The sequence below is a fragment of the Rhinolophus hipposideros genome (assembly GCF_964194185.1).
Source record: "Rhinolophus hipposideros genome assembly, chromosome: 20".
Lineage (NCBI taxonomy): Eukaryota > Metazoa > Chordata > Mammalia > Chiroptera > Rhinolophidae > Rhinolophus > Rhinolophus hipposideros.
Window position 1 is genome coordinate 10,271,364 of NC_138066.1, and position 26,429 is coordinate 10,297,792.

A 26,429-nucleotide genomic window follows, 5' to 3' on the forward strand; every position below is an offset into this window, starting at 1 on the left:
CTACCCAGTGTTTCCTAGTACACAAGTTTCTTTTCTAAATAATAGTTCTCCACATCCATGGTAGACAGGCAATTTTTCTTCAGTCACAGCTTCCCCTGAATCCAGGCATCGTCCTCCTCAGCTCTCTCCTATAGAACTTCCTCTTCTCTTAGGATCCCCCAGCTCTTCCCCTTAGCTGTGCCTCAGGCCCTCCAGTTTCTGCGTCTGCTGGGCCTCGGTAGTCAGAGCACCCCCATACCTGCTCCGGCAATGCGATGCGCTCTCCATTGATAAGGGTCAATACTTTGTTATCATCCATGACGGAGTTCATGCTCTCAATCCACAGTGTGTCCACAGGGCCATCGAAAAGGATCCACTTCTCATCAGGTTTCTCATCTTGGTAGAAGATGGAGGATAAGGAAACCACAGCTTTCTCACCTAGCCCTCCTTCCACATTCATCTCCTCAGAGATGCAAGCTGATGCTTCCTTGTGCCTCAGCATTATCCAAGCAATTTTCTCCCAAATCGAGCTTTCTATCCCCAGAATGCCCACCCCCTTAGGAGATTTAAGCATCTGCTCTCCACACCCCATGATCCTTTGCATACCTGAACATGCTATGCGCATGACGCTGGACAGGATGCCATCTGTCCATTCATTAGTGTTGAGATCATATTCCCCATACAGCTCCCCTAGGGACAGTGCCTTAGGATTCAAAGGGAACTCCTAAAAATGACATAGGAAGGGATTTTGAGCTGCGGGCAGACACAGATCCCAAGATCTCCCTTTATTTCCAGGGATTTGTATTTGCCTCTTCTCTCTCATCTCCCCTAGGCCTCCTTGGACCCAGGCACTGCCTCCTCGCCTGCACTGCCTTCCCTGACACCTATGCTGCCTTGCTCCTAGCCTCCACCATCTTCCTGCTACTCAAGTCTCTGCCAGTGACTTCACCGTCCCAACTCCGTACTCTAACAATGTTGAAGTTGGGGTCTCCAGCGCGGCACAGGGAGGACAAGGAAGACTGAAGAATTCGCCACGAGGTAGTCTTGCCGCTGCCTGTGCAGCCCACAATCATGGTGGAGTGGCGGGAGTTCTTGGTCTCATACAACTGAATGACCTTGGTGAAGGTGAATGGCGTGGCCTGCAGGCCCATATCTCGACTCTCCTGTTCAATCGTCTCCTGCAGCTGAGAGAAGGGAAAATACAGGAAGTAGGAAAAAAAGGAGGAGGCGTGCAATGGACTTTCAAATCTCCCCAAGCCTGGGAAGATAATGCTCAAACTGTTAAAAATGGCAATAGGACCCTTTGCACTCTGGCAACTGTTCATTCCCTGGGAAACTGACCAATTGCACAGTTAAGAGATCGGGCTCTGGAGTGAGCCAGCCTGGGTCCCCAGCTTTCACCTTATGTGAACCTGAGTAAGTTACTTCTGAGTCTCAGTTTCCTCATCTGTTAAATAGATGATACTTTCCTCATCCAGATAAAATAGTCAGCATGAAACACAATGTCTGACACACACTGTACACATTTTTCCTAATATTATTCAACAAATATTTATTAAGCCTCTATAGTACGTGCCAAGCGGTGTGCTAGGTGCTGAGAACAAAGTAGAGTTCATCCTATTGCAGTCTTCGCAGTCTAGTGGGAGAGCCAGACAGGAAACAAATCATCACCTAAGTTAAAAAGGAATGCTTGTAGAACCATGACTATGTGGATCAGTCCAGAATCGTGTGACATTTTTAAACATACAGCCAATGCCACCAAATAATTTCAAATAGATGCGAGATCTTTACTTGTGTCTCTCAAACACCAGAGGCCTCACCACTACTATTTCTTTCCACTATTTGAGAATTCGTTTTAGTAGTATGTTTTTATATTACTGTAGAATGTGTTGTATAGATGTAGATGTGAAGAAAATCAACTCCATTATTGTATCACAACCTGAATGTCTTTAGCAAAGCATACCATGATTATCTGTGTTCCTTAAAATGTAGCCATAAATAGTTTTGTTAGTAATGGCTAGAATGGCATCACAACAGAGATAAATAGCAAACTAGTGATAGTATCCATTATAAACAATCATCTATCACAAGACCACCAGGAGGTATGACCCCTGGCACATACTGCATTCTTTGTCTTACCATTAGTACCTGAGTTAGATTATAAAAAAGCACTGTATAGGGGTCTGCTAGTGGATAACTGCTGGGTCATTGGTCCATTCCAACCCCACATTCCCGTAAGTAAATTATGCTATAATAAATTATGTTATATTCTATGGAGTTTTCTGCTTTGTTCGTCTTAAAATACCTTCTTGTTGTGGTGGCCATTACACGTTTTCCCCACCATAGGACACATGTGCATGTTTAGCATTATGCCATAAGTTTAAGATGTCACATTTTCTTTTTATTCAGTTTAAAATATTTTCTAATTTCTTCTTGGACCCATGAGTTATTTAGAATTGTATTACCTAATTTCTGACCACTTGGGATTTTAAATTATATTTTGTTATTGATTTCTAGTTGAATTCTATTGTGATCAGAGATCATCCTCTGTACGTTTTCAATCATTTTAAATTTATGAGCCCTATACTTAAAAACCCAGCACAAGGTCAATTTTGGTAAATGTTCCATGCACACTTGAGAAGAATATGTACCTGCAGTAGTTGCATATAATGTTCTATATGTGTCAGGTCAAATCTGTTGAAAGCATTCCAATCTGCATTTTATGGACTTTTTGATCTGCTTCCTTTATCAATTTCTAAGAGAATATCTCAAGATTTCTCACTAATGTTGTGGAAGTATCTATTTTTCCTTTTAGCTAGTCAATCCTGTTTTATGTATGTCATAGCTATATTATTAAGTGCATACAAATTTAGAATTGTTATTTTTCTGGGCATTGGCCCTTTTATCATTATAAAATATCCCCCTTTACCTTTAATAGTCTGCTTGCCAGAAAGTCTACTTTGCTTGATATCAGTAGAGTTACCATTGTGATCAGAAAAAATTTTTTAAGTAAATTCCTTTGAAATTTTTGAGGCAGATTTATGGCCTTTACATGGTCAATTTTCCTAAATATTCTATGTGTGCTTGAAAAAAACAATAGTTATTCTTCAATTATTGAATGTAATTGCTCATAAAATCAGCCTCAGCAAATTTAAGAAGATTAAAATCATACCAAGCATATTCTCTGATCACAAGGCTTTGAAATTGGATATCAACTGCAAAAAGAAAGCAGGAAAAAACACAAATACATGGAGATTAAACAACATACTTTTAAAGAATGACCGGGTCAAAGAAGAAATTAGAGGAGGGATCAAAAGATACATAGAAACAAATGACAATGAAAATACATCCTACCAAAATTTTTGGGATGCAGTGAAAGCAATTTTAAGAGGGAAATTTATATCATTACAGGCCTATCTCAAGAAACAAAAAAAATCCCAAATAAATAACCTCATGTTGCACATTAAAACACTAGAAAAAGAAGAACAAATGAAACCCAAGGTCAGCAGAAGAAAGGAAATAACAAAAATCAGAGCAGAACTAAATGAAATAGAGAACAAAAAGACAATAGAAAAAATTAATGTGACAAAGAGCTGGTTCTTTGAAAAGATTAACAAAATTGACAAACCCTTGGCTAGACTCACTAAGATAAAAAAGAGAGAAGACACTAAATAACAAAATCAGAAATGAAAAAGGGGAAGTTATCACGGGCACCACAGAAATACAAAGGATCATCCAAGAATACTGTGAAGGACTATATGCCACCAAATTCAATAACCTAGAAGAAATGGACAAGTTCTTAGAAACACATAGCCTTCCTAGGCTGAACCATGAAAAACTGGAAAATCTAAACAGACCAATCACCAGTAACGAAATTGAATCAGTCATCCAAAATCTTCCCAAAAGCAAAAGTCCTGGACCAGATGGCTTCACTAGTAAATTCTACCAAACCTTCAGAGAGGATCCAATACCAATCCTGCTCAAACTCTTCCAAAAAATTAAAGAAGAGACAGTACTCCCTAACTCATTTTATGAGGCCAACATTACCCTGATACCAAAACCTGGTAAGGACAACACAAAAAAAGAAAACTACAGACCAATATCTCTGATGAATACAGATGCAAAAATCCTAAACAAAATTCTAGCAAATCGAATACAACAATGCATTAAAAAGATTATTCATCACGACCAAGTGGGGTTCATCCCTGGGGCAAAAGGATGGTTCAACATCCGCAAATCCATCAATGTGATACATCACATAAAAAAAAATAAAAGACAAAAATCATATGATTATATCAATTGATACAGAAAAAGCATTTGACAAGATACAACATCTATTTATGATTAAAACACTTAATAAAATAGGTATAGAAGGAAAATACCTTAACATAATAAAGGCCATATATGACAAACCCTCAGCTAATCTCATAATTAATGGTGAAAAACTGAAGCCCTTTGCTCTACGTTCAGGAACACGACAGGGCTGTCCCCTATCACCTCTGCTTTTCAACATAGTGTTGGAAGTCCTTGCCAGAGCAATCAGGCAAGAGAAACAAATAAAAGGCATCCAAATTGGGAATGAAGAAGTTAAATTGTCACTCTTTGCAGATGACATGATGCTATATATAGAAAACCCTAAAGACTCCACCAAAAAGCTATTAGAAACAATCAATGAATACAGTAAAGTTGCCAGCTACAAAATCAACATACAAAAGTCCATTGCATTCCTATATACTAACAATGAAATCTCAGAAAAAGAAATACAAAACACAATTCCCTTTGCAATTGCAGCAAAAAGAGTAAAATACCTAGGAATAAACTTAACCAAGGATGTGAAAGACCTATATGCTGAAAACTATAAGACATTCTTAAAAGAAACTGAAGAAGACACAAAGAAATGGAAAGACATACGGTGCTCATGGATTGGAAGAATCAACATAGTTAAAATGGCTATATTACCCAAAGCAATATACAGATTCAATGCAATCCCTATCAAAATCCCAATGGCATTTTTTAAAGAAATAGAACAAAAAATCATCAGATTTGTTTGGAACCACAAAAGATCCTGAATAGCTAAAGCAATCTTAAAGAAAGAAGAACAATACTGGAGGTATCACACTCCCTGACTTTAGCTTGTACTACAGGGCTATAATAATCAAAACAGCATGGTATTGGCAGAAAAACAGACACATAGACCAATAGAATAGAATTGAGAACCCAGAAATAAAACCATATAAATATGGACAGATAATTTTTGACAAAGAAGCAAAAAACATACAATGGAGAAAAGACAGCCTCTTCAATAAATGGTGCTGAGAGAATTGGATAGCCACGTGCAAAAGAATGAAATTGGACTGCTATCTGTCACCGTGTACCAAAATTAATTCAAAATGGATCAAAGACTTAAGCATAAGACCTGACACAATAATAAACTGCATAGAAGAAAACATAGGTACTAAACTCATGGACCTTGGGTTCAAAGAGCATTTTATGAATGTGACTCCAGAGGCAAGGGAAGTAAAAGCTAAAATAAACAAATGGGACTACATGAAACTTAAAAGCTTCTGCACAGCAAAAAAAACCATCGACAAAATAAAGAGGCAACCAACTGAATGGGAGAAGATTTTTGCAAACAATGCCTCTGATAAGGGGCTAATATCCAAAATATACAAGGAACTCATGCAACTCAACAACAGAAAAACAAATAACCCAATTGAAAAATGGGCAGACGACCTGAAGAGACATTTATCCAAAGAGGACATACAAATGGCAAATAGACATATGAAAAAATGCTCAACATCACTAATCATCAGAGAAATGCAAATAAAAACCACAATGAGATATCACCTCACCCCAGTCAGAATGTCTATCATCAACAAGACAAATAGTAACAAATGTTGGAGAGGCCGTGGAGAAAAAGGAACCCTCATACACTGTTGGTGGGAATGCAGACTGGTACGGCCATTATGGAAGGCAATATGGAGGTTCCTGAAAAAATTACAAATAGAATTACCATATGACCCACCAATCCCTCTCCTGGGTATCTACCAAAAAAATCTGAAAACATTTATACATAAAGATATGTGTGCTCCAATGTTCATTGCAGCTTTGTTTACGGTGGCCAAGACATAGAAACAACCAAAATGTCCTTCGATAGATGAATGGATAAAGAAGTTGTGGTGTATATACACAATGGAATACTATATGGTGGTAAGGGAAAATGATATAGGAACATTTGTTACAACATGGATGGATCTTGAGAGTATAATGCTAAGCGAAATAAGTCAGACAGAAAAAGCAGAGAATCATGTGATTTCACTGATATGTGGTATATAAACCAAAAACAACAAAAGAACAAGAAAAACAAATGAGAAACAAAAACTCATAGACACAGACAATAGTTTAGTGGTTACCAGAGGGTAAAGGGGGTGGGGGATGGGAGATGAGGGTAAGGGTGATCAAATATATGGTGATGGAAGGAGAACTGACTCTGGGTGGTGAACACACAATGGGATTTATAGATGATGTAATACAGAATTGTACACCTGAAATCTATGTAATTTTACTAACAATTGTCACCCCAATAAATTTAAAAAAACCACTAATTGTTGATAAAAAATTATATTGTGATATTCTACTGAATAAAAGATAATTCTATTTGCCAACATGGAACAAAAAGAATGTAATTGTTATAGATGTTTTTATATCAAGATTGTGTTGTTCAAATCTTTTATATCATAACTGATTTTTAGTGTGCTTGGTCTATCAGTTACTAAAAGATGTTAAGATCTCCACTACAATGGTAGATTGTGTATTTCTCCTTGCATTTCTGCAAAATTTTGCTCTATTTATTTGGAGGCTATATTATTAGGTATCTCTAAATTTAGGAGAGTTTTATCTTCCTGGTGAATTGAACCTTTATTATTAAGTGATCCTTTTTATTTCTAGTAATGCTTTTTGCCTTAAAATCTATGTTGTCTGATATTGCTACCCCAGTTTTCTTTTGATTAGAATTTTCCTGATGCATCTTTTTCTATTCTTTGACTCTCAACCTGTTGTCTTTATGTTTTAGGTGTGTCTCTTGTAAACAGTATTAAATATTAGTATAATGTATATCAATAGATGCATTTGACAAGATACAACATCCATTTATCACTTAATAAAATGGGGATAGAAGGAAAATACCTTAATATAATAACGGCCATATATAACAAACCTCTAGCTAATATAATTAATGGTGAAAAATTGAAGCCCTTTGCTCTATATTCAGGAACAAAACAGGGCTGTCCCCTATCACCACTGCTATTCAACATAGTATTGGAAGTCCTAGCCAGAGCAATCAGGCAAGAGAAAGAAATATAAGACATCCGAATTGGGAATGAAGAAGTTACATTGTCATTTTTTGCAGATGACATGATGCTTTATATAGAAAACCCTAAAGACTCCAGCAAAAAGCTATTTTAAATAATAAATGAATACAGTAAATTTGCCGGCTACAAAATCAATGTACAAAAATCCATTGCATTCTTATATACTCACAATGAAATCTCAGAAAAAGAAATATTAAAAATTCCTTTTGCAATTGCAACAAAAAGAATACAATGCTTAGGAATAAACTTAACCAAGGATCTGAAGGACCTATACACTGAAAACTATACGACATTTTTTTAAAAAAGTGAAGAAGACACAAAGAAATGGAAAGACATTCCCTGTTCATGGAGTGGAAGAATCAACATAGTTAAAATGGCTATATTACCCAAAGCAATATACAGATTTAATGCAATCTCCATCAAAATCCCAATGGCATTTTTTAAAGAAATAGAACAAAAAAATCATCAGATTTGTTTGGAACCACAAAAGACCCCGAATAGCCAAAGCAATATTTAAAAAAAAGAACAATACTGGAGGTATCACACTCCCTGATTTTTGCTTGTACTACAGGGCTACAATAATCAAAACAGCTTGGTATTGGCGGAAAAACATAACATGGAAAACCATGTGCAAAAGAATAAAACTAGACTGCTATCTCTCACTATGTACCAAAATTAACTCAAAATGGATCAAAGACCTAAACATAAAATCTGAAACAATAAAATGCATAGAGGAAAACATAGGTACTAAACTTATGGACCTTGGGTTCAAATAGGATTTTATGAACTTGAAAGGGAAGTAAAGCTAAAATAAATGAATGGGACTATATCAAACTAAAGAACTTCTGCACAACAAAAGAAACCATCGACAAAACAAAGAGGCAACCAACTGAATGGGAGAAGATATTTGCAAACAACTCCTCTGAAAAGGGGCTAATATCCAAAATATATAAGAAACTCATACAACTCAATAACAAAAAGACAAACAATCCAATTAAAAAATGGGCAGAGGACCTGAATAGACATTCTCCAAAGAGGACATACAGATGGCCAACAGACATATGAAAAGATGTTCAACATCATTAATCATCGGAGAAATGCAAATAAAAACCACAATGAGATAGCACCTCACATCGGTTAGAATGGCTATCATCAATAAGACAAATAACAAGTGTTGGAGAGGCAGTGGAGAAAAAGGAACCCTTATACACTGTTGATGGGAATGCAGACTGGTGCAGCTGCCATGGAAGGCAGTGTGGAGGTTCCTCAAAAAATTAAGAATAGAATTACCATATGACCCAGCAATCCCTCTCCTAGGTATATACCAAAAAAAATCTGAAAACATTTACCCGTAAAGATACATGTGCTCTGGGCCAGCCCGGTGGCTCAGGCAGTTGGAGTTCAGTGCTCCTAACACCAAAGGCTGCCGGTTCGATTCTGACATGGGCCAGTGGGCTCTCAACCACAAGGTTGCCAGTTCAACTCCTGAGTCCCGCAAGGGATGGTGGGCAGCTGCCCCTGCAACTAAAAATTGAACACGGCACCTTGAGCTGAGCTGCTGCTGAGCTCCGGAATGGCTCAGTTGGTTGGAGCTCATCCTCTCAACCACAAGGTTGCCGGTTCAACTCCCTCAAGGGATGGTGGGCTGCGCCCCCTGCAACTAGAAAATGGCAACTGGACCTGGAGCTGAGCTGCGCCCTCCTTAACTAAGATTGAAAGGACAACTTGACTTGGAAAAAAAGGCCTAAAAGTACACACTGTTCCCCAATAAAGTCCTGTTCCCCTTCCCCAATAAAAAAATCTTAAAAAAAAAAACAGCTTTCCTTCTCTTGGCATTATCCATTTTCTCCAATATGTTTTTTCCTATTTGTTTTGGCTGCTTTCACATTAGAGGCTTTCCTCCGATGTGTGGTGACCCTTGATTTTCTGATTATATATAAGGGTGGAGGACTAAAAACTGAATGGAAGTCCTAAGTGTGAATGGGGCTGATAGACTGTGACTATATCTGTAGATGATTTATCTGGGACTTTCATTGGGAAATTACTATTCTCAATGTCTTGGGCATTCCTGTTAGGCTAGACAGATTCTCCAGAGAGAAGTCTTCCAATTTCCTGTCTGGCTGCCAGCATTCTGGGAGCTGAGAGATAAAAGAAAACTAAGAGTCTCAGCATTTGATGTGTAAACATTCACTTAATCCCCATTTTTAATAGGGTTTACTCAACTATACCTGGTGTCCCCTAGTCCAGAGACCTACTCTTTTGCCCTCTAGTCTTCTGCCAGTGTGGGAGAAACATGGTCAACCAGGGTCACAGAGAAGGAGAGATTTAGAGATCTAATTGCTTCCAAGACAGTTTGCCTCCAATCCTTCTTGTTTTAGCTACAACTCCTTTATTCCCTACTTTCAGAGGTATCTAATTCCACAAATGCTTAGCCTTTTGAGAATTGCCTCTCAGTTTCTCCCACTTTCAGCCCTCTCAGGTTTGCTGAGTAAGTCAAAACTTATTCATTTGTTTTTTTATGTCTAAAATTTTTGTTGTTATATCCTCTTCCATCCTCCCCATCCTTTTGGATATGGACACCTTATTTAAAAGTTCTCTTTAGAGTAGTTGTAGTAGATTTTCAAAAGTTAAAAAAGAAAAGTTTTTAATTCATCTTTCTTACCTGGAAGTATTCCCTCTATATATTGAGTTGTTTTTAATTTCAATTATACTATTTTTTTATTTACCGAAATTCTATTGGTTCTTTTTCAAATCTGCTTAGTTTAAAAGTCTCTTGTTCCTGGCTTATAGTTTCAAGCTTCTCTTTTATTTCTTTACACATATTAAATTTAGTTACTTTAAAATTCTGTGCTGATTATCTTCAATATCTGAAGTCTTTGGGGATCTGATTCTGCTGTTCTGTTGTTCTTCTGCTTCCCATTGACAGTATCTTGTTCCCTTGTGTGTTTTGGGACTTTTGACCAGAAGCTACTCATTTTCTTGGACTTTTATCTTGAATTTTTATGAGAATTCTCTGAGGCTTGAGTTGAAATTTCCTTCTTCCAGAAATAATTTGCATTGGCTCTGACAGTCACCTGGGGGAAGCTAACAATCTGGAACTACTTAAAATTAAGTTTTAAGTTTGAGATTTTTGGAATTACACAGTAGAATATATAATGACCAAAGACCGTGTGAGTGTGGCTTGTGGTTGGGAAATCTCAAAGGAGATTTTACCCCCTCCTCCCATCATCGGTCAAGACAAGAAGTCTCTTAGTTTTATGGACTATTTCAATGGTGGGTTCCTCATTTTCCCATTTACTAAGGGTGTCTTCCCTTGCAGGCGGAGGTTTATACAGGACTGGGTTTTCTATTGTAACTCTAACCTCGGGCTGCATTATCTCCTCTCCCAGTGCCTTAAACCTGACAAAAATTTTCAGGGAGAAAACCAGATTTCACATTCACTTATCTCCCTGTTTTTATCCTCCTCTCGCCATCCCAGAATTCTTTCCGTTTTGCCATCTTAGCAATGCATTTAAAAACATATTCTTTATATATTTTTATCAATCCATCATTTTAGTGGTTTCAATGGAAAGGATCATTTCAGGGTATCTAAACTGCCATAATGCCAGAAAAGAAAATTCCTGTACTTTCTAAAATCCTCCTCCGCCACTTACTTCCATTCCACTGCTCTCACATATCAAACAGCTCCTAGCAATCTCTCCATAAAACTCCCTGAATGAGGAGAGAAGTGGAGGCAGGAGAGGGTGATGGGTATAGAGAAAGTAGAAAGGCCAGTGGATTAGAAATCTCAATGAAGTTAAAGAACTGAAGAGTGGAAGTACCTGATCCAGTGAGTCAGATGGGGGGTGGAGCGGGTGGGTAGGTAGTTGTGGTGAGAGAGTAGAATGCTTGAATACCAGCTCTACATCCTCTTATAGACTAGGAAGCCCAAAGAGAGGCCAACTGGCTTGCTCAATGCCACAATTAGCGAATGAGAGAACAAGTCCTGGGAGCCAAGTGTAATGTTCCCAGACATATGAGATCACATATGAGATCACATTTGAGGTCAAATGAGTATTAAGGAACAAATACCTTGCCATAATCAATGACAGGCAGCTCAATGCTAGGGAATAGATCTTGCATGATGGCATTGAATAGTGGCACGTCGATTGAAGTTAGCTTGGCAATGTTCATATCTCTCATTGAGAGCAGCAAAACCTAGGTGGGAAAAGACAAAGAGTCAGGTTGGAGGAGTCAGGGCCTAGGTACTCACTAGGCCCTTCCTCTCCAAGGGGTGAGGGGCAGAAGCCAAGGACAATGGATACACCTGAGCTAATCTTTAAAAATATGACAGGTAAAACTCAGGCAACACAGGGGACAGGAAGAAAGGTGGGAATCCCAATCTGGGGAAAGAAAGGATCTGAAAAAGTTTAGTAAAGGTGTATAGGACCAGTGATGATGGAGGTGAAGGCTCGGGAGCTGTGTCCTTGATCTACCTCTTCATCAGACAGATCTGGCTGCAGACGGCGCTTCTTGCCAGCATAGCGCAGAAGGGAGGTGAGGGCACGTAGGCCAAAGTCATAATGGTCTTGTCTGGAGAGCTGCTGCACAGCCAGGGAGTAAAGTGTGTACACTTTCTTGGCCAGAATCTAGGGAATGAAAACAGAGGAGGAAACAACCCATCTCCGTACAAATCCTTCTGCTTCATCTAGGGACATTTATGGCTACAAAAAACTAGGTCCCAGGACTTGAAGCAGCTGGGAGGTGGTCTATGGACAATCCTAATGAAAAGACCTTGTGAATCATGCCATCATGGAGGAGAGACCTGTGAATATTTCTGCCTCCATATCCTACTGACAATAATCTATGTTCCTCAGAGGATAAACTGATTGTGGGGCCTTCACAGAGTTCCTTTATCCAGGAACTAATCATGGAAGGGAAAGAAAATAATTGGAGAAAAGAGATTATTGGAATACCTTGCAGTTGCCAAAGCCCTCCCCAAAAAGAATAATTTCTGCAATAAGAGTAGAATCAGGCACCACCATGGCAATTGGACGGAACATGGATTTAAGATTCTCAGGAAGCTCTGTGCGACCAGCATAGCCTGAAAAACAGCAACATTTGTTAGAATCTATACTGCTTCCCAAAGACCCACTCCCCAGTCAATCCCATTTTCCCAACCCTAGCTCCATCCCCATCTCCAACTCCAAGATCTCTTCCCTTCTCATCTGATTCCCGGCTCCCCCCATACTAATTTGCATCTCTTCCCTATCTCTGGGCCTTTCCTTACTCTCTGCATGGCCCTGTTCCAAATTCAAATCACAGAGCTGCCATTTTTTCATCTCTCCAAGTTCCATGTATAATTCACATCAGTCCTAATAGAAATCACAGCTGTTTCTCTGATTCTTAGTACCTAAGCCCTTTCTTATTTTCTTCTACACCCTTCCCCCAGGGCAATTCCTAGGGAACAGTAATGAGAGACCCTAGTGCCTGCACTTTGGGGAAATTCTCTGATCCTCAAAAGGGATGGCAGATAAATCAGAACTCTGGGAGCTAGCCCAATGGGAGAAGAGAGTTAAGTACCTTCAAAGCCTAGGGCTACATATATACACATAGCAGTTATTATATTAATCTCCTTAGGAAGAACAGTAAGATTGCCTCCCCTTCTCCCAAAAAGTCATATGTTTATCCTTCCCTCATACTTTATTGTCTTTAGCCACATTTCACTTGGCTAAATACACTGGCCTGAAAGGAGGGAGCGAAGGACACAGTCATTTGCCCTGGACACCGAGTTCTCCCCCAGGAGCCCCGTTTATTCCCTGGCTCTTACCAGGATTCATGGTGATAAAGATCCCACAGGACCACACCAGATTTATCTCAAAGCCCTCAAAATAGAAGCGGGTGAGGCTGGCAGCCAGGGCGGATAGGATGGACAGGATCTGCTGGGCCACCACCGACAGCACCTCAATGTTGATTCGGTTGAACTCATCAAAGCAGCCCCAGGCACCCGTCTGTGGGGCGGGAGGCAGAGTCATTGGGAGCAAGAGAGATACCCCAGATTGGGAGAAACTGGAAAGTGTGGCTAACATAGCCCTTCCTGAAGTGTTTTGATAGGTGAGGGGGGCATGGGAGCCCAGAATAGCACTGTTGTAGTTTCTGGCCAGAGCTTTCCGTCAGACACGGACAGTCTGGGGGAATGCTAGAAAAGGTGTGGGTTGGAAAGAGACCAGGATAGGGAACATGTGAACATTGAGTGCCTACACTATGTACTAGTTTACATGCATTATCTTATTTAATCCTTACATAATCTTTTGATTTTGCAAATAAGCAAAGTGCAGCTCAGGGAGATGCAGGAACTTCCCCAATTGTAAGAACTAACTAAGGCGATGCAATGTTATAAATTACAAAGCACTGAACCAGATCTGGGTTCCAGTTGATTTTCTGGGACTAAAGGTATTTAAGGGACCTCTGGGACAGGGTGGCAGGATGCTGACCTGGGCCAGGCCTGAGTACATTCGGCCCATGGATTTATAGTCCAGACCCTCGGAGCAGTTGACCACAATGACGTATATGCCAAGGGCCTTGCCCAGGTCCTTGACAGTCTCAGTCTTTCCTGTGCCTGCTGGACCTTTGGGGGAGCCTCCTCGATGCAAGTGCAATGCTGTGGTCAGTGTCATGTAACACCTAAGAATTGAGGACAGGACTCAAGTCAGACTGTTGGAAAACTTACTCAGCATTCACTGCCCCCACCCCGACCCCCCTGTTCATCCCACATGACCAACCTGTCTGTCAGAGGGGTGATGACAAGCCGACCAGAATTACCCAAGTACTCATAACTATACTGGAATTGTGTGTTGGTCTGGCGGATCATACAGTCGTCGAGATCCTGGAGAAACAGGGCAGAGTAAGAGAGAGGTGGCTTGGAGGAAGAGTTAGAGCTGGGAAATGAGTGAGAATAGCGCTGGAGATGGTGGGGAGGTTACAGTTAGAAGATGAGGGGTTCAGTTTAAAGTTAGGAGGAGAAAAGAGTTTAAGGCCAAGATGGAAAATGGGTTTGTATGGCATGTACACCCCAATCCACTGCAGGAGCTGCCTGAAGCCTTTCTGAATCCTGATGAAGTGACACACATAATGAACACCGACTAGAAAATGGTTTGCCACTGCTGACTTAGGAGATTTGCAGAAGAATTAAGAACTGGATTAGGGCACTGTGACGGGACTATGGCATGGATTAGGATATTACTGTATTTAGAGAATAGGAATTTAATTAATGCATTAGGATGAGGTTTAGGGTGTATGAGTGGGGAGCTAGCCCATCTGCACCTTCTCCCAATAGAAGCGCAGTTGGCTGAGCCAGTCAAAAGAATTGACATCCATGAGGCCACTCTTATAAAGCTTCTCCAACACATCTCGGGCATGAATTTCTATGGTCACCAGAGCCACAATTTTAAGCCGCATGATCTTGGTCAAGTTCCCCCTGATAGCTTCTGAATACTTATTCAGCATTGACACCTGTAGAATAAGGTGGTGAGGAAGAGAGTGGACAGAGCAACACATTCAGTCAATCATGCCTCATCCCAGCCTCACGCAACTTTCAGCCCCAGTGCTAATCCCAACCCCACTATAAGTCCTGACCCCCAATAACAGCACAGGAAAATGTTCTTCTAATCCACTCAAACTTTCCTCACTGGACTTCTCCCATAAAGCACCCTCACTATGACCCTTTCCCATCTCTAATACTGACTCCAAATTTATCATCCCCTCCCTCTCCAACTCTAACTCCAAGCTTATCACATACTTGTTGGGTTCCCCACCTGCTTCTTCTTCATGACCTTGAGGATTTTCTTGTCTCCCCGCTCCTTAGCTGTCAGCAGGCACTTGGTGACATCAGCCGTCCACTGGATCTGACTGGCAGTGATCACCATCTGAGGCATGTGCAGAGGTTTTATTCCAAAGCCCTGTCCCTGGCCACCCACACAGCCCAGCTCCCAAATCCCAGCTTCTCCCAGGACTAGGTGCTACTCCTCTCCATATGCTAATCTGCTCTGAAGGGTGGGGCAAATGCCTAAGGTCAGGAGCTAAGGGTCTGGCATGCAGGGTTCCAGTGCTGCAGCCCAGAATGAGGCAAGAAACCTGTATTTTGAGACTCAAGAGTCTGTCTTTACATTCGCTGCTCCCTCTCAGCCCTATCTTTCTTGTTCCCTCATTTCTATTGACTCAGCCTGTTAAGCCATATGTAGGTCAGGAGCAGAAACCTTATCTTAAAAGCCATTTTGTCTTGATCCTGTCTTGCTTAATCTTCTAGGGGCCTGTGATCAGCAGGTCTGGGTGGTCCGGACAGTGACCTCAGACCAGGGTGTGGAGCTAGAGGACTTGGTCATGCCCCGAAACCCTTTGTCAATGAAAACCCCTGAAGCATTGAAGGGGGAGTGGCCTCGTTTACCCCTCCTATAAAACTCCACACCCCTCTTTGCTTGGGGAGGTTATGATCTTTTCCCTCTGCTCTAGCCTGACCTCCCGCAGCTCAAACACGCCAAATGATTTCTAACAGACCAATCTTGGTCTCTCGCCACTCATTCCTCCAGCCGTGCCTAACACAGCTCACCTGGCCAGCCCACTCCTTCACCCATTTGTCCCTTTTGTTAAGAAACTTCTTGAGGGCCAGGCGGCAGTTCCGGAGAAGGTCTCGTAGGGTTACTCTCATGATCCGCTCCACTTCACCAAGCCAGGACTGGGGTGGGGGGGTGGGTGGTAAGAGAACAAGATGGCTCATCCTCAGAGCCAGAGATAAGAGTCCCCAGAGGGAAGATGCTTAAGAAACAGGACTGCAGGGCTTGGACCCAAGAGGAAAGCAGGACCTGAGCACCCTCTGGCTTGGGCCCCTGGGGGACATGGAGGACAGGAGGCAGATTCATTTTCAGGTTCAGGGAAGAAGTTACAGTTTTTAGGAACAGTCTGTGGGAGGGCAAAAAGTGACTAAAGTCCCTTCACAGAAACAGTTTTTCCTCACAGAGCAAAGCAAATTTCCTAATGGGAGGAAGCATCAGCTTGATTCTTAAACCCTCACCACAACTCACCTCCACAGGCCCTTCTAAAAGTACTGAGTGGAGAAAATCAATATATTCGCCATCACCTGAGAACATTCCTACAGCTTCCCATTTGCTGCTGGGTCCCCCAATCTGCAGAAACAAGAAGCTATTAATGGCCTGACCTGCCCACCCCTGGTATCTGCCTAGAAGGTATATGGGCCCTTTGAGGGTAATTTCTGTTCCTCTCCCCTGCCCTCAATATTACCAACTTTAAAGAGTTCTATCACAGGTGCTCCAGAATCATTAACATCCCCCTCCCATTGGGAGGTCAGGGTCCCCACCAAGGCCTTCCAATACCTTGACATCAGCATCCCTCCCCTGCCTTCCATCTCATCATGGCCACCTCTACTGACCTTCTGCAATCTCAGCAATTTGATGTTGTCAAAGCATTTTTTGAGGTGTGGCTGCACTGCCTCTGGGTTGCGAGACTGGCCCAGAATCTCCAGTAGGTCATCATTAGATAAGAAGTAGAAGCGGGGGAAAATATGGCGCTTGGTCTCTAAATACATATCTAGAGACTTCTGAATGTCTTCCAGGATTGTGTTCATTTCTATCAATGTGTCCAGGAGGCCTGGGAAGGAGAGCAATGAATGACATTTGGTGGCCCTTTACCATTGCCCTGAGTAGATCTGGAGTCTCCAACTATGTACACTTTGCCAGGTCTTGGGATACAAATTGCCATAATCATCTTAGGAAGCAGAGAAGAATCCCCAATCATTCTATCATGCTTATCTCATTCTCTTCATGAATCCATTATTAACTATTTATTACACATTATTACATACGTTATACATCATGCATTAATTACACATTGCATATGATTCTATTAATATAACTACATCATCCATCAGTATTTAGAACAGTCCCATTCCACCAAAGAACGTAGGGCTCTGCCAGTCATCCCAAGAGCCTGAAAATGAGAGATTATCCTACACATACACAATACAACAAGTGAAATCATTAAATTCAAATACAGATGACATACATATGCACACAACGAAAGAGGGCTGCAACCCCTGGAGGCTCCAGTGTCCCTTGTGACATAGTGAAAAGAGCACTAGACTGGGATTGGCATGAAATCTTCAAAGCGATAAAAAACAAGGACCTCTAACCAAGATTACTCTATCCGGCGAGGCTATCACTTAGAATCATAGGAGAGATAAAGAGCTTCCCAGACAAGAAAAAGCTGAAGGAGTTCATCACCACCAAACCAGTATTACAAGAAATGTAAAAGGGACTTCTTTAGAAAGAAAAAGAAAAAAAATAGAAATATGAATAAGAACTTATCACTAAGAAAAAAAAATCTCACTGACAAAGGCGAACATAATAAAAGCAGCGGATCAACCAACACTAAAGCTAGTACAAAGGTTAAGAGGCAAAAGTAGGAAAAGCCTGTGTAAGTACAACAGTAAATTCTCTTAATCACTACGTTGTACTCCACTCAAATATTTGTCGAATTTAATTTATTGAACTATTATTTAATGCTTAGAAGAGGCAATGGTAATGGTATGAGAGCCAGGTACAACAATCAATCTTTCAATAAATGAAGCCTGTGGCCATGATTTCACATATACACAGCACCAACTGAGGCTACGTCAGGGCAAGAGGCCCGGGAACTCAGACCTGGATAGTGGGTACTTCGGAGGGCATTATTGTCCTTGCTTATTCGGTCCATGATGGATTTCCAGTTGCTGTTGACCTGGTCAAATAAGGCTGATTCATTGGGCAGCTGCTTGCGGATGTCATCTCCTAGGAAGATATTCTGAAGGGCCAAGAATTGGGGTGAGAGGCTGTTTCTCATATACTCTTCACACTCTGTTCCCTCCTCCCAGACCAGGGATAACAGTTGAGTAGAAGATAAGGAGCATTGGAATCAAAGGCAAGAGGCCAGGTATCTGGGTCCAAGAAAAAAAAAAAGAAAAAGGAAGAACAACGAGGCTTTTCAGGGAGGGAACTGAAGATGAAAGGTAATAATTAAGTCAGATGCTTGGGTCCTCGATGAAGAATGGCTTTAGCGGTGGGGAAATGAGGCTGATAAAAGGGCAAATACCTAGGTCCTATGAAAATAAAGGAGTAAAATCAGGGTATAAGAAGAGCTCAGGCAGTGAATCCTGACCTCTAGGTACATCCACTGACGTTGTACTGTAAGCACCATCTCAATAACTTCCAAAATGAGGGAGAGGCAGCGCTCCCAGTGGTCCACATCCTTTTCGAAGGCCTTGACAAATTGAGATGCCTTCATGGTAGACAGAGCCACTTGGTTATCTTCCAGTGCCTGGAATACTTCCTCTGTACCTCTGCAGAAGAAGGCATCAAAATCATTTTCCATCCCCATCTGCCAGTCCTTGGTCCCCACTCTGCAGCCCAGGTCTCATAGCCTCCCCCCCTCCTCATGCCCAGAGGCCCTCTCTACCTGAGTCGGTGATAGCCCTTATCTTTGTAGGGTACTATATCCAACTGAATCACATCCCAAGTCTTAGCAATGTTTTGCAATGCCTGTAGAAAGAAATTGGGGGACAGAGAAATCAGGTATTTAGTCCCCAAGGGGAAGAGGAGCTGGGATAGACCATCAGATGATGAAAAGCTAGAAGCCTTTGCTCCAGGCTTAGGAAGTGGGGCAGTATGGGAAAGAATTCTGTCATACCAATTCGATAGCCAGCTCTTTGGTTGCTGAGGCAGAAATCTCCCCAATTTTCTCCACATGTTGATCCATCCCAAGCTCCACAATCTGCTCCAGGGTGAAGCTTTCAGATTCCTGATCAAACTCCCTTTCGATCTCATCCCTGACCTGGTCCCAGTGCCTGCAGCCAGGGACAGAAGGTCAGATCAGGAGGCTGACACTAAGCCCTACTGGAAAGTATCAGCTCCACTCCTCAGGCTTTCTCCCATTGGGATATTATCATTCCATGTATTGATGAAGTCATGATTCCATACCTATTTACTAAATAGTGTCTAGATGCAATCTTAGGCACTGTGGGGGAATACAGAAATTGAGGTACTGATTTTCTAGAGAGGGAGCTAAAATGGATTTACTGTAGGTTTTCTATAGATTATGCACTGAGCTAAGTGCCTTACATGAAACATGTCACTTAATTCTCACAACCACTCTATAAATGAGGAATTATTGTCATTGTATTTATATATAAAGAGACTGAGGCTTATAGAGGTTAAATAAGTTAAGAAAATAAAGTGGTTAGGTTATACGTAACCACATAACACTTAATGATGAAGCATTGCCAAAAATATTATACTGGAGAACATGCAAAAGAAGTAAACTTATTTTCTCCTAAGTGAATAGACAGATAATTAATTATTAAAACATCATTGATAGACTATTCTATCCTCAATGGTTTCAAGGTCCTCTACTATCACATAGTAAATTCCAGAAGCATTAAAAGAGTTCAACTTAAAAAACAAAATTATAAAGTATTAGGAGAAAGTCGTAGAGAATTTATAACTCTGGAATGGGGGAGGTCGTAAGGTACAGAAGCAAAAACCAAAATGGAAGAAAGTTATCCTTTTGGCTGAATTAACATGAAAACTTTGTACGATAGAAGGCATAAAGTTTAGCTATGACAGATAGCACAAAGTGAGAGGAGACAGAGAGGGCAGGAAACAGAAAATGAACCAGGAACAGTGGCAGGCTCTAGTGAAGTCTTCTTCCAGATTTGTGTTTGAGGACAGAGGGGCAGAGAGAGCTATGATCACCGTCGAGGGGACAATTGAAAGATTCAGGTGACAGCACAGGCCAGAGGGTCACCCCAGGAGAGGTCACCTTACCTCTCTCTAAGGGCAGGGTTTCGCAGGTCTGAGATGAGAGGCATGGTCCTCTTGAACTGCTCTATTTTGGAGCGAGTGGTTTCAATGATTTCCCAATTTCGGTCCTGAGCAAAAGTGGGAAGCATCAGAAGAGCTGACGATCTTTCCTACACAGTTCCCCTTCCTACATCGGCTTCTCTTCTGCCTCACCCTCCTTTCTCCACACACCTTATACTCTTTGGCTAGTCTTGTGAGGCGACGAAACAGCCCATGGGCCATAGTCTCCATGGCCTCTGTCTGCAGGGTCAGGAAACGGCCAGTCTTCCACTGGTTCCAGTTCTCCTCCCAGTCCCGTGTGATCTCCCAGACTTGCTGGAGTGCGTCCAGCTCCTTCATGACCGAGAGCAGAAAGATGTGTGTGTTAAGTGACATGACTCTTGCCTTCCTCCCTGACAAAACACTCAGGTTCTTTGCTCCTCTTATTCTGAAAAGCTTTTCCTTCCAGGCAATATAAATGCCTCCTCAGTTCAGATTGTTTTCTCCACTCTCTTGCCTTAAGAGCTCCTCAAGTAGCAAGCACATGAAAGTATCCTCAACATTAGTCATTAGAGAAATGCAAATCAAAACCACAATGAGATACCACTTCACATCCACCAGGATGGCTAGAACCCAAAAAAAGGAAGTAAGTGTTGGCAAGGATGTGGAGAAGCAGGAACCCTCCTACATTGCTAACAGGAGTGTAAAATGGTATAGCTGCTGTGGAAAATAGCTTGGCAATTCCTCAAAAAGTTAAACACAGAGTTACCATATGACCCAGCAATTCCACTCCCACCTACATACTCACAAGAACGGGGAACAGAGGCTCAAACAAATATAAGTACACACATGTTCATAGCAGCACTACTCACAATAGCTAAAAGGTGGAAACAATCCAAATGGCCATCAGCTTGGTAATGGATAAACAAATATGGTAAATTCATACAATAGAATATTATTCAGCCATAAAAAGCAATGAAGTACTGACACATGCCACAACCTGGGTGCACCTTGAAAACATTATGCTAAGTGAAAGAAGCCAGATTTTAAAAGCCACATATTGGATGATTCCATTTATATGAAATGTTTAGAATAGGCAAATCCATGTGCACAGAAAATAGATCAGCGGCCAAAAAGGGCTGGGGAGAGAGAGAATGGGGAATTATTGCTAATGAGTGTAGGGTTTCCTTTTGGGGTGATGAAAATGTTTGGAACTAGAGGGAATAGTTACACAACATGGTAAATATACTAAATGCCACTGAATCGTTCACTTTAAGATAGTTATTTTGTTATCTGAATTTTACATCAATTTTTTAAAAGCTCCTCATGCACCCATCTTTCCTGATCCTAGCTGTTCTTGTAGTCCCTTAGGACCCATTCTCCTGTCCCCTGCCCCCTATCTTTCGTTACCACGAGGGCCTAGCTCAGCACTCCACCTTCTCCAGGTTCTGCAGGTCCTTGGAGACTGGCTGCTCAATCTTGAAGATGCCCAAGTTGGAGCGGAGACTGTTTTCTTCTTCCCTCATGGCACTCAGCATGGCCCGCACTTGGGCGATCTGCTCTAGAGCAGAATGATGTCCCACACCACTGGTGAAGGGGCCTATGGGAAATCCAAGATGGAGTTCAGATTCCCACTCAAGGCCCCTGAAAAGACCATCATCGCTCTCCTGTCTTTTTGTGGGTAAATCCCACTTCTTCCTCACACGAGAGGGAAGGGAAGGAAAATAAGAAGGAATGCATTGAACAATTATGGTTAATCTTACCAAAACTATTAAATGTGGCTCAAGAATCAAAAACAGGTGGAACTCGAGAGGTGGGTATAAGAAAACTGGAAATATTGTGAGCTGGGCTGCCTGTGGACCAAGTCAATGTTTGTGCGGCTAACAGAAGTGCACAGTTCCTTTCTTACCCCAGCACCAGCCTTCCTCCACTTATCCTTGTTTGCACCTCTCCATAGGCTTTGAAAGGCTAGGTCAAAACGACAGTAAAGAAGGGGGAGAGGTTGATAAAACGATACCTTTGGCTTCAAATTCTTCCAGAAGATTATGTGCTTTCTTTTTGAAATCATCAGCTGAGTGAATAAGGCCTGTCTTGAATTTATCCTTGTATTTCTTCAGCATCTGTTCACTGTCCAACAGAGTTTGTTGGAAGATGACCCACTCGCCATTGAGACTGTCCAGCATCTCCAGTACCTGGGGACATCAAAGAAGGGAGGATGACCCACGAAAAGGAGGTCTATCCTTCTCCCTAATGCTTCTAAGGGCTCTTTTCTGATCATCTGACCAAGTCTGTGGCCAAGTTCTGCATGCAAAGAAGCCCAAAGAAATCAAGCAGTAAGCTGCTGGGCCTAAAAGAAAACCATAAATTGACCAGAAATATCATTTGAATTAGTTTTGGCTCTCAGAAGGTTTTGAAACTTGAGTCTTCTCCCGTGCTCTCCCTCCTGACAGCACAAGGGTCTGCTATGTGGGAAATTGGCTACCCCACAACCTGCTCCTGGCATGGGCCCAACTTGCTGGACCAAACACCACTGGAACTCACACTGTCCTGAACTGGCACCTCATACTTCTCAAGAATGGTGAATTGCTCATGTATGGGAGGGATCTGGGTCTCCACATTAAGCAAGTCATGCTGCAGAGTATCCATGAGTTGCAAACTGACCCCCAGTTCCTCCAACGTCTGGGGAGGGCGGCTGATCCTGAAGGCAGGCAAAGAGAGCACTGGTAAGTGGACAGGGCAGGGCCTGCCCTCCCCACACCTGTGCCTGGCACCCATGCCCATACTTCTCCGCGTTCTCCTTCAGGTAGGTATGCAGCTCCAGGAGGCGCCAGGCTGCCATCTCCTTGAGCAGACTCGTGAACTTGTTCTGCCACTCGTTGCAGTGCTGTACCAGCGAGAACTTGAGATGCGAGCAGTCCAGCAGCACAAACTGGATGTTGAGAACTGTCTCCTCCTTCTGCACATTATTAGCAACCTCCGTGTAGCTGCAAGGGCCCATATTCCCACTCAGATGTTGTTTTCTTCGCAGATGTGCCTACTGCCCCAATGCCAGTTCAAGTTCTCATTTCCTACTACCCAGACCTGTGCAGCAGCTCTAGCGCATTCTTCTATTCCCAGGTGTCCACCCCAGGCATACGGCTGTAATCATGTCATTTTCCCAACCACTGCCACCGGAGAGCTGCCAGAATCCTTAGCCTGGCTGGCATTCAAGGCTTTAGAGTGTCATAGATATGGGTCGAGTTCACACTGCTGCTCACTAACTCTATGACCTCAGGCAGGTTATTTAACTGTTGGGAGCCTGTTTCCTCATCTGTAACATGGTGATAGGAATAGACCCTACCTCAGGAAGTTGCTGAGAGAATGAAGTCGGCTGCTACATAGAAATTCCTTTGCATTCTTCCTTTTCTGTTCTAGACTACTCACTATTTGGTAAACACGCTTATGTGTTCCCATCTTTATGCCTTTGCTTATGCTATTTTCTTTACCTGGAATGCCCTCCCACTGCCCATCTCTGCCTGTTGAAATCTAACCCACTTTGTAAAGCCCAGCCCGAAAATCACTCCCTTCATGAAGACTTTCCTAACGTCCCTGGACTCGAAATTTCTCTCTCCTTCCATTGAATTGCCCCGGCACTTTATATACCTTAATCACACATCTATCACATTGAAGCCTGTATAATAATAATAAGTACATTAGCACAGTACTTTAGAGTTTACAAGATGCTTTCATATATATTTAATAGTCCCACAACCTTTTAAACTACGTAGTGTAATATCTATTTCATAGGAGACTGAGGCCCAAAGAATAGAAGTAACCTGCCTAAGAAAAAAAAAGTAACCTGCCTGAGATTACACAGGTATAAAGTGGTAGACCTGGGGTTTCAATCATTCTCAAGATGCTATGACCACTGCTCTTCCAGAAATACTTTTATCTCCCCTACTACATTATAGCCCTCAAGAAGAAAACATTTGTTTATTTCTTCTTTTTATTCCTCATGACCCATAGGACAGTGGTGTTTATTGAACAAATAAAAGAACTAGAGGATAAAGAGATGGGAGTTCTTTGCCTGCCTTCAGAATTTAAGATTCTACTTCAATTTAACTTCAATCTACCTTCTTAAAATGAAACTGTTCACTTCTCTCATCTTTCAGATCCCTAGTATTTCTTCCTTCCCAACAGAACAGATCCCTAGTATTTCTTCCTTCCCAACTGTGGGTATACCCCACCAAAACGGCTTTTTCCCTAAATCTTGTCCAGCTCTTATCTGATCCCTACCTCTGAGAAAGAAATGTCCAATGCCCTAGGTCCTGTTCTTTTCCTATAGTTGAGGAGACATTTCTGCACCTCCCCCTATACCCAACCCTCCTTCCTGAGCCTAGGTCTGGAACTCCTCCTGAAATTCTATACCTCTTCGAGACAGACCTACTCTCCTTACCGGGCAATGTCGGCATCAAAAGAAGAGACTGGGGGGTTGAGGCGCTGATAGCGACGAATGAAAGAGTCCTTGTTGATCTCCCAGATCTCCCGATACATATCCCAGGTCTTGAGGTAGTTCTGCAGCAGGCTTGCATTATTGGTCATACCACTGCTGATCTGGGCCTGGATCTTCTTGATGTCCTCATCTCGTTCTTCAAAACCCACCAAAGGCTTCTTACTAACTTCCATCCCAACCCAAGCTCTAGCCTGGCCCCGGGTCGCTGCCCCAGATCTTCTATGCCAGTACCCCTCCTCAAAGAAATATGGCTCACACTTGAGCATTAGAAAATAAAGGAGGCAGAAAGGAAAAGTATGACTCAAATCTGTACAATTTTGATGTCTCACCTGTTGATAACTAGACGTCTTATAACCCAGCCCCAGTCCCAAACTTGTCCTTCCTAATCTTCCAGCCCAAATCCCAAATCCCAAATCCCTTGAGCTTACTCACCTTATCTGACCTCTATCCCAGCCTTTGCTCCCTTCCCCAATCTGGCCCCTTGACCTGCATTTTCCATCATGGAGATGACTGGCCCAGTATGTCCGGTAACAGCCCTGGTCTCTTCTACTTCTTCCCATTCCTAAGCTTCTGATACCCCTGCACCAGGTGCCCCTCCCATTGTCCACTCACCCACGATTGTATGGATGGGGTCACGCTGAAACTTGTGTTTGGTGAGAATTTCAGGGAGGTGGCGGAATACAGAGATGGTGGAGAAAAGGTGGTTGCCAATGTCATTGACTACACTTGCTAAAGTCTGCAGAGTGGGTGAGAATTCCACCTGTGGGAACACCATGGAGAGAGCCTTGACACAGGCCATGGAAGAGGCAGGCCTCAGGACTGGAAAGGTAGAACACCTCAGAACCAGGCCTGGAGGCCATAGAATAAAGCCAAGGCCAAGGGCCAAGTTTAAGGATTGAGGGAAACTGGCAAATAAAGTGTGATGGTTTTGGGGAGTTGAGGGCAAACTGGTCCCCACCTGTGCTACACCTCCCTGCACGTCATGCTGCAAAATTACAAGAACTCGGAAGAGCGGGTTTGGGGTGGTTTTTCCATCCCCATTGATAGCTTTGGACAGTTCCAGCAGTGACCACTTCACGTTCAGGCGCAGGGCCTCCTCCATCATGTGGTCCAACCGAATTGTGTACAGCATCCACTGCTGCTGAATCTGGTGGGAAGAGGGTGGGGGGAGAGAATCCCTCAGGGAAGACAGAACAGGTCTTGAGAAATGAGAAGCAGCCAATAGGGACAGGAACAACCTAACCAAATAGAAAGACAGGACGCTGAGTCCCGAAGGAAGAAGGTTTGAAAGACTGAAGGTTATGTGAATCCAAGACTAGAGCAGGATGTTTGAGCAGCACACACTGGGAAAGACCAAGAGAATGGTCTGATGGGACTGGGGTACTGGGGACTTCCCCAACTTCAAAGCCCTGGTCATAGGACCCCTACCTCAGGACCATCATTCTTGAAGATTTCATAGGAGTTGGTCATGATTTCCACCACATCCTGGTGCAGGTTCACCAATTTCTGTTGCACAGCTGCCCGATGCTCTCTTTGGTCCTCCTCAAATTCCAGGTCCCTGTACACCCGTTTGCCACTAATGCGCACCAACAGGGTTTCTGATATCTCTTGGGCTCGCCAGCCAATGGTCAGAGTGGATGCCTTGAACTCATTCACAATTGTCTGCACCTGGAGTCGGACCCCACCCATGGTGGGGAGGGCATGTTTCAGCTTGGGAAGAGACCC

At 42.5% G+C, this 26,429-nt stretch overlaps 1 protein-coding gene across 1 annotated transcript in view; it reads right to left on the reverse strand.

The window, feature by feature from the left end:
* The window catches only part of DNAH2 (dynein axonemal heavy chain 2), a 97,414-nt gene that overhangs the window by 38,109 nt on the left and 32,876 nt on the right, over positions 1-26,429 (reverse strand). The window contains exons 16-43 of the mRNA XM_081029769.1: positions 26,133-26,372; positions 25,663-25,851; positions 25,317-25,464; positions 24,648-24,840; positions 22,996-23,196; positions 22,754-22,910; positions 22,230-22,404; positions 21,649-21,812; positions 20,405-20,566; positions 20,198-20,301; positions 19,062-19,218; positions 18,831-18,913; positions 18,534-18,714; positions 18,041-18,179; positions 16,771-16,988; positions 16,406-16,507; positions 15,934-16,059; positions 15,143-15,253; positions 14,652-14,840; positions 14,111-14,214; positions 13,823-14,012; positions 13,159-13,339; positions 12,305-12,432; positions 11,825-11,977; positions 11,421-11,546; positions 945-1,163; positions 586-703; positions 239-375 (exon numbers count right to left, since the gene is read on the reverse strand). Of these exons, the coding sequence (XP_080885895.1) occupies positions 239-375; positions 586-703; positions 945-1,163; positions 11,421-11,546; positions 11,825-11,977; positions 12,305-12,432; positions 13,159-13,339; positions 13,823-14,012; positions 14,111-14,214; positions 14,652-14,840; positions 15,143-15,253; positions 15,934-16,059; positions 16,406-16,507; positions 16,771-16,988; positions 18,041-18,179; positions 18,534-18,714; positions 18,831-18,913; positions 19,062-19,218; positions 20,198-20,301; positions 20,405-20,566; positions 21,649-21,812; positions 22,230-22,404; positions 22,754-22,910; positions 22,996-23,196; positions 24,648-24,840; positions 25,317-25,464; positions 25,663-25,851; positions 26,133-26,372 (4,395 nt within the window). The remainder of the gene's footprint in view (positions 1-238; positions 376-585; positions 704-944; positions 1,164-11,420; positions 11,547-11,824; positions 11,978-12,304; positions 12,433-13,158; positions 13,340-13,822; positions 14,013-14,110; positions 14,215-14,651; positions 14,841-15,142; positions 15,254-15,933; positions 16,060-16,405; positions 16,508-16,770; positions 16,989-18,040; positions 18,180-18,533; positions 18,715-18,830; positions 18,914-19,061; positions 19,219-20,197; positions 20,302-20,404; positions 20,567-21,648; positions 21,813-22,229; positions 22,405-22,753; positions 22,911-22,995; positions 23,197-24,647; positions 24,841-25,316; positions 25,465-25,662; positions 25,852-26,132; positions 26,373-26,429) is intronic.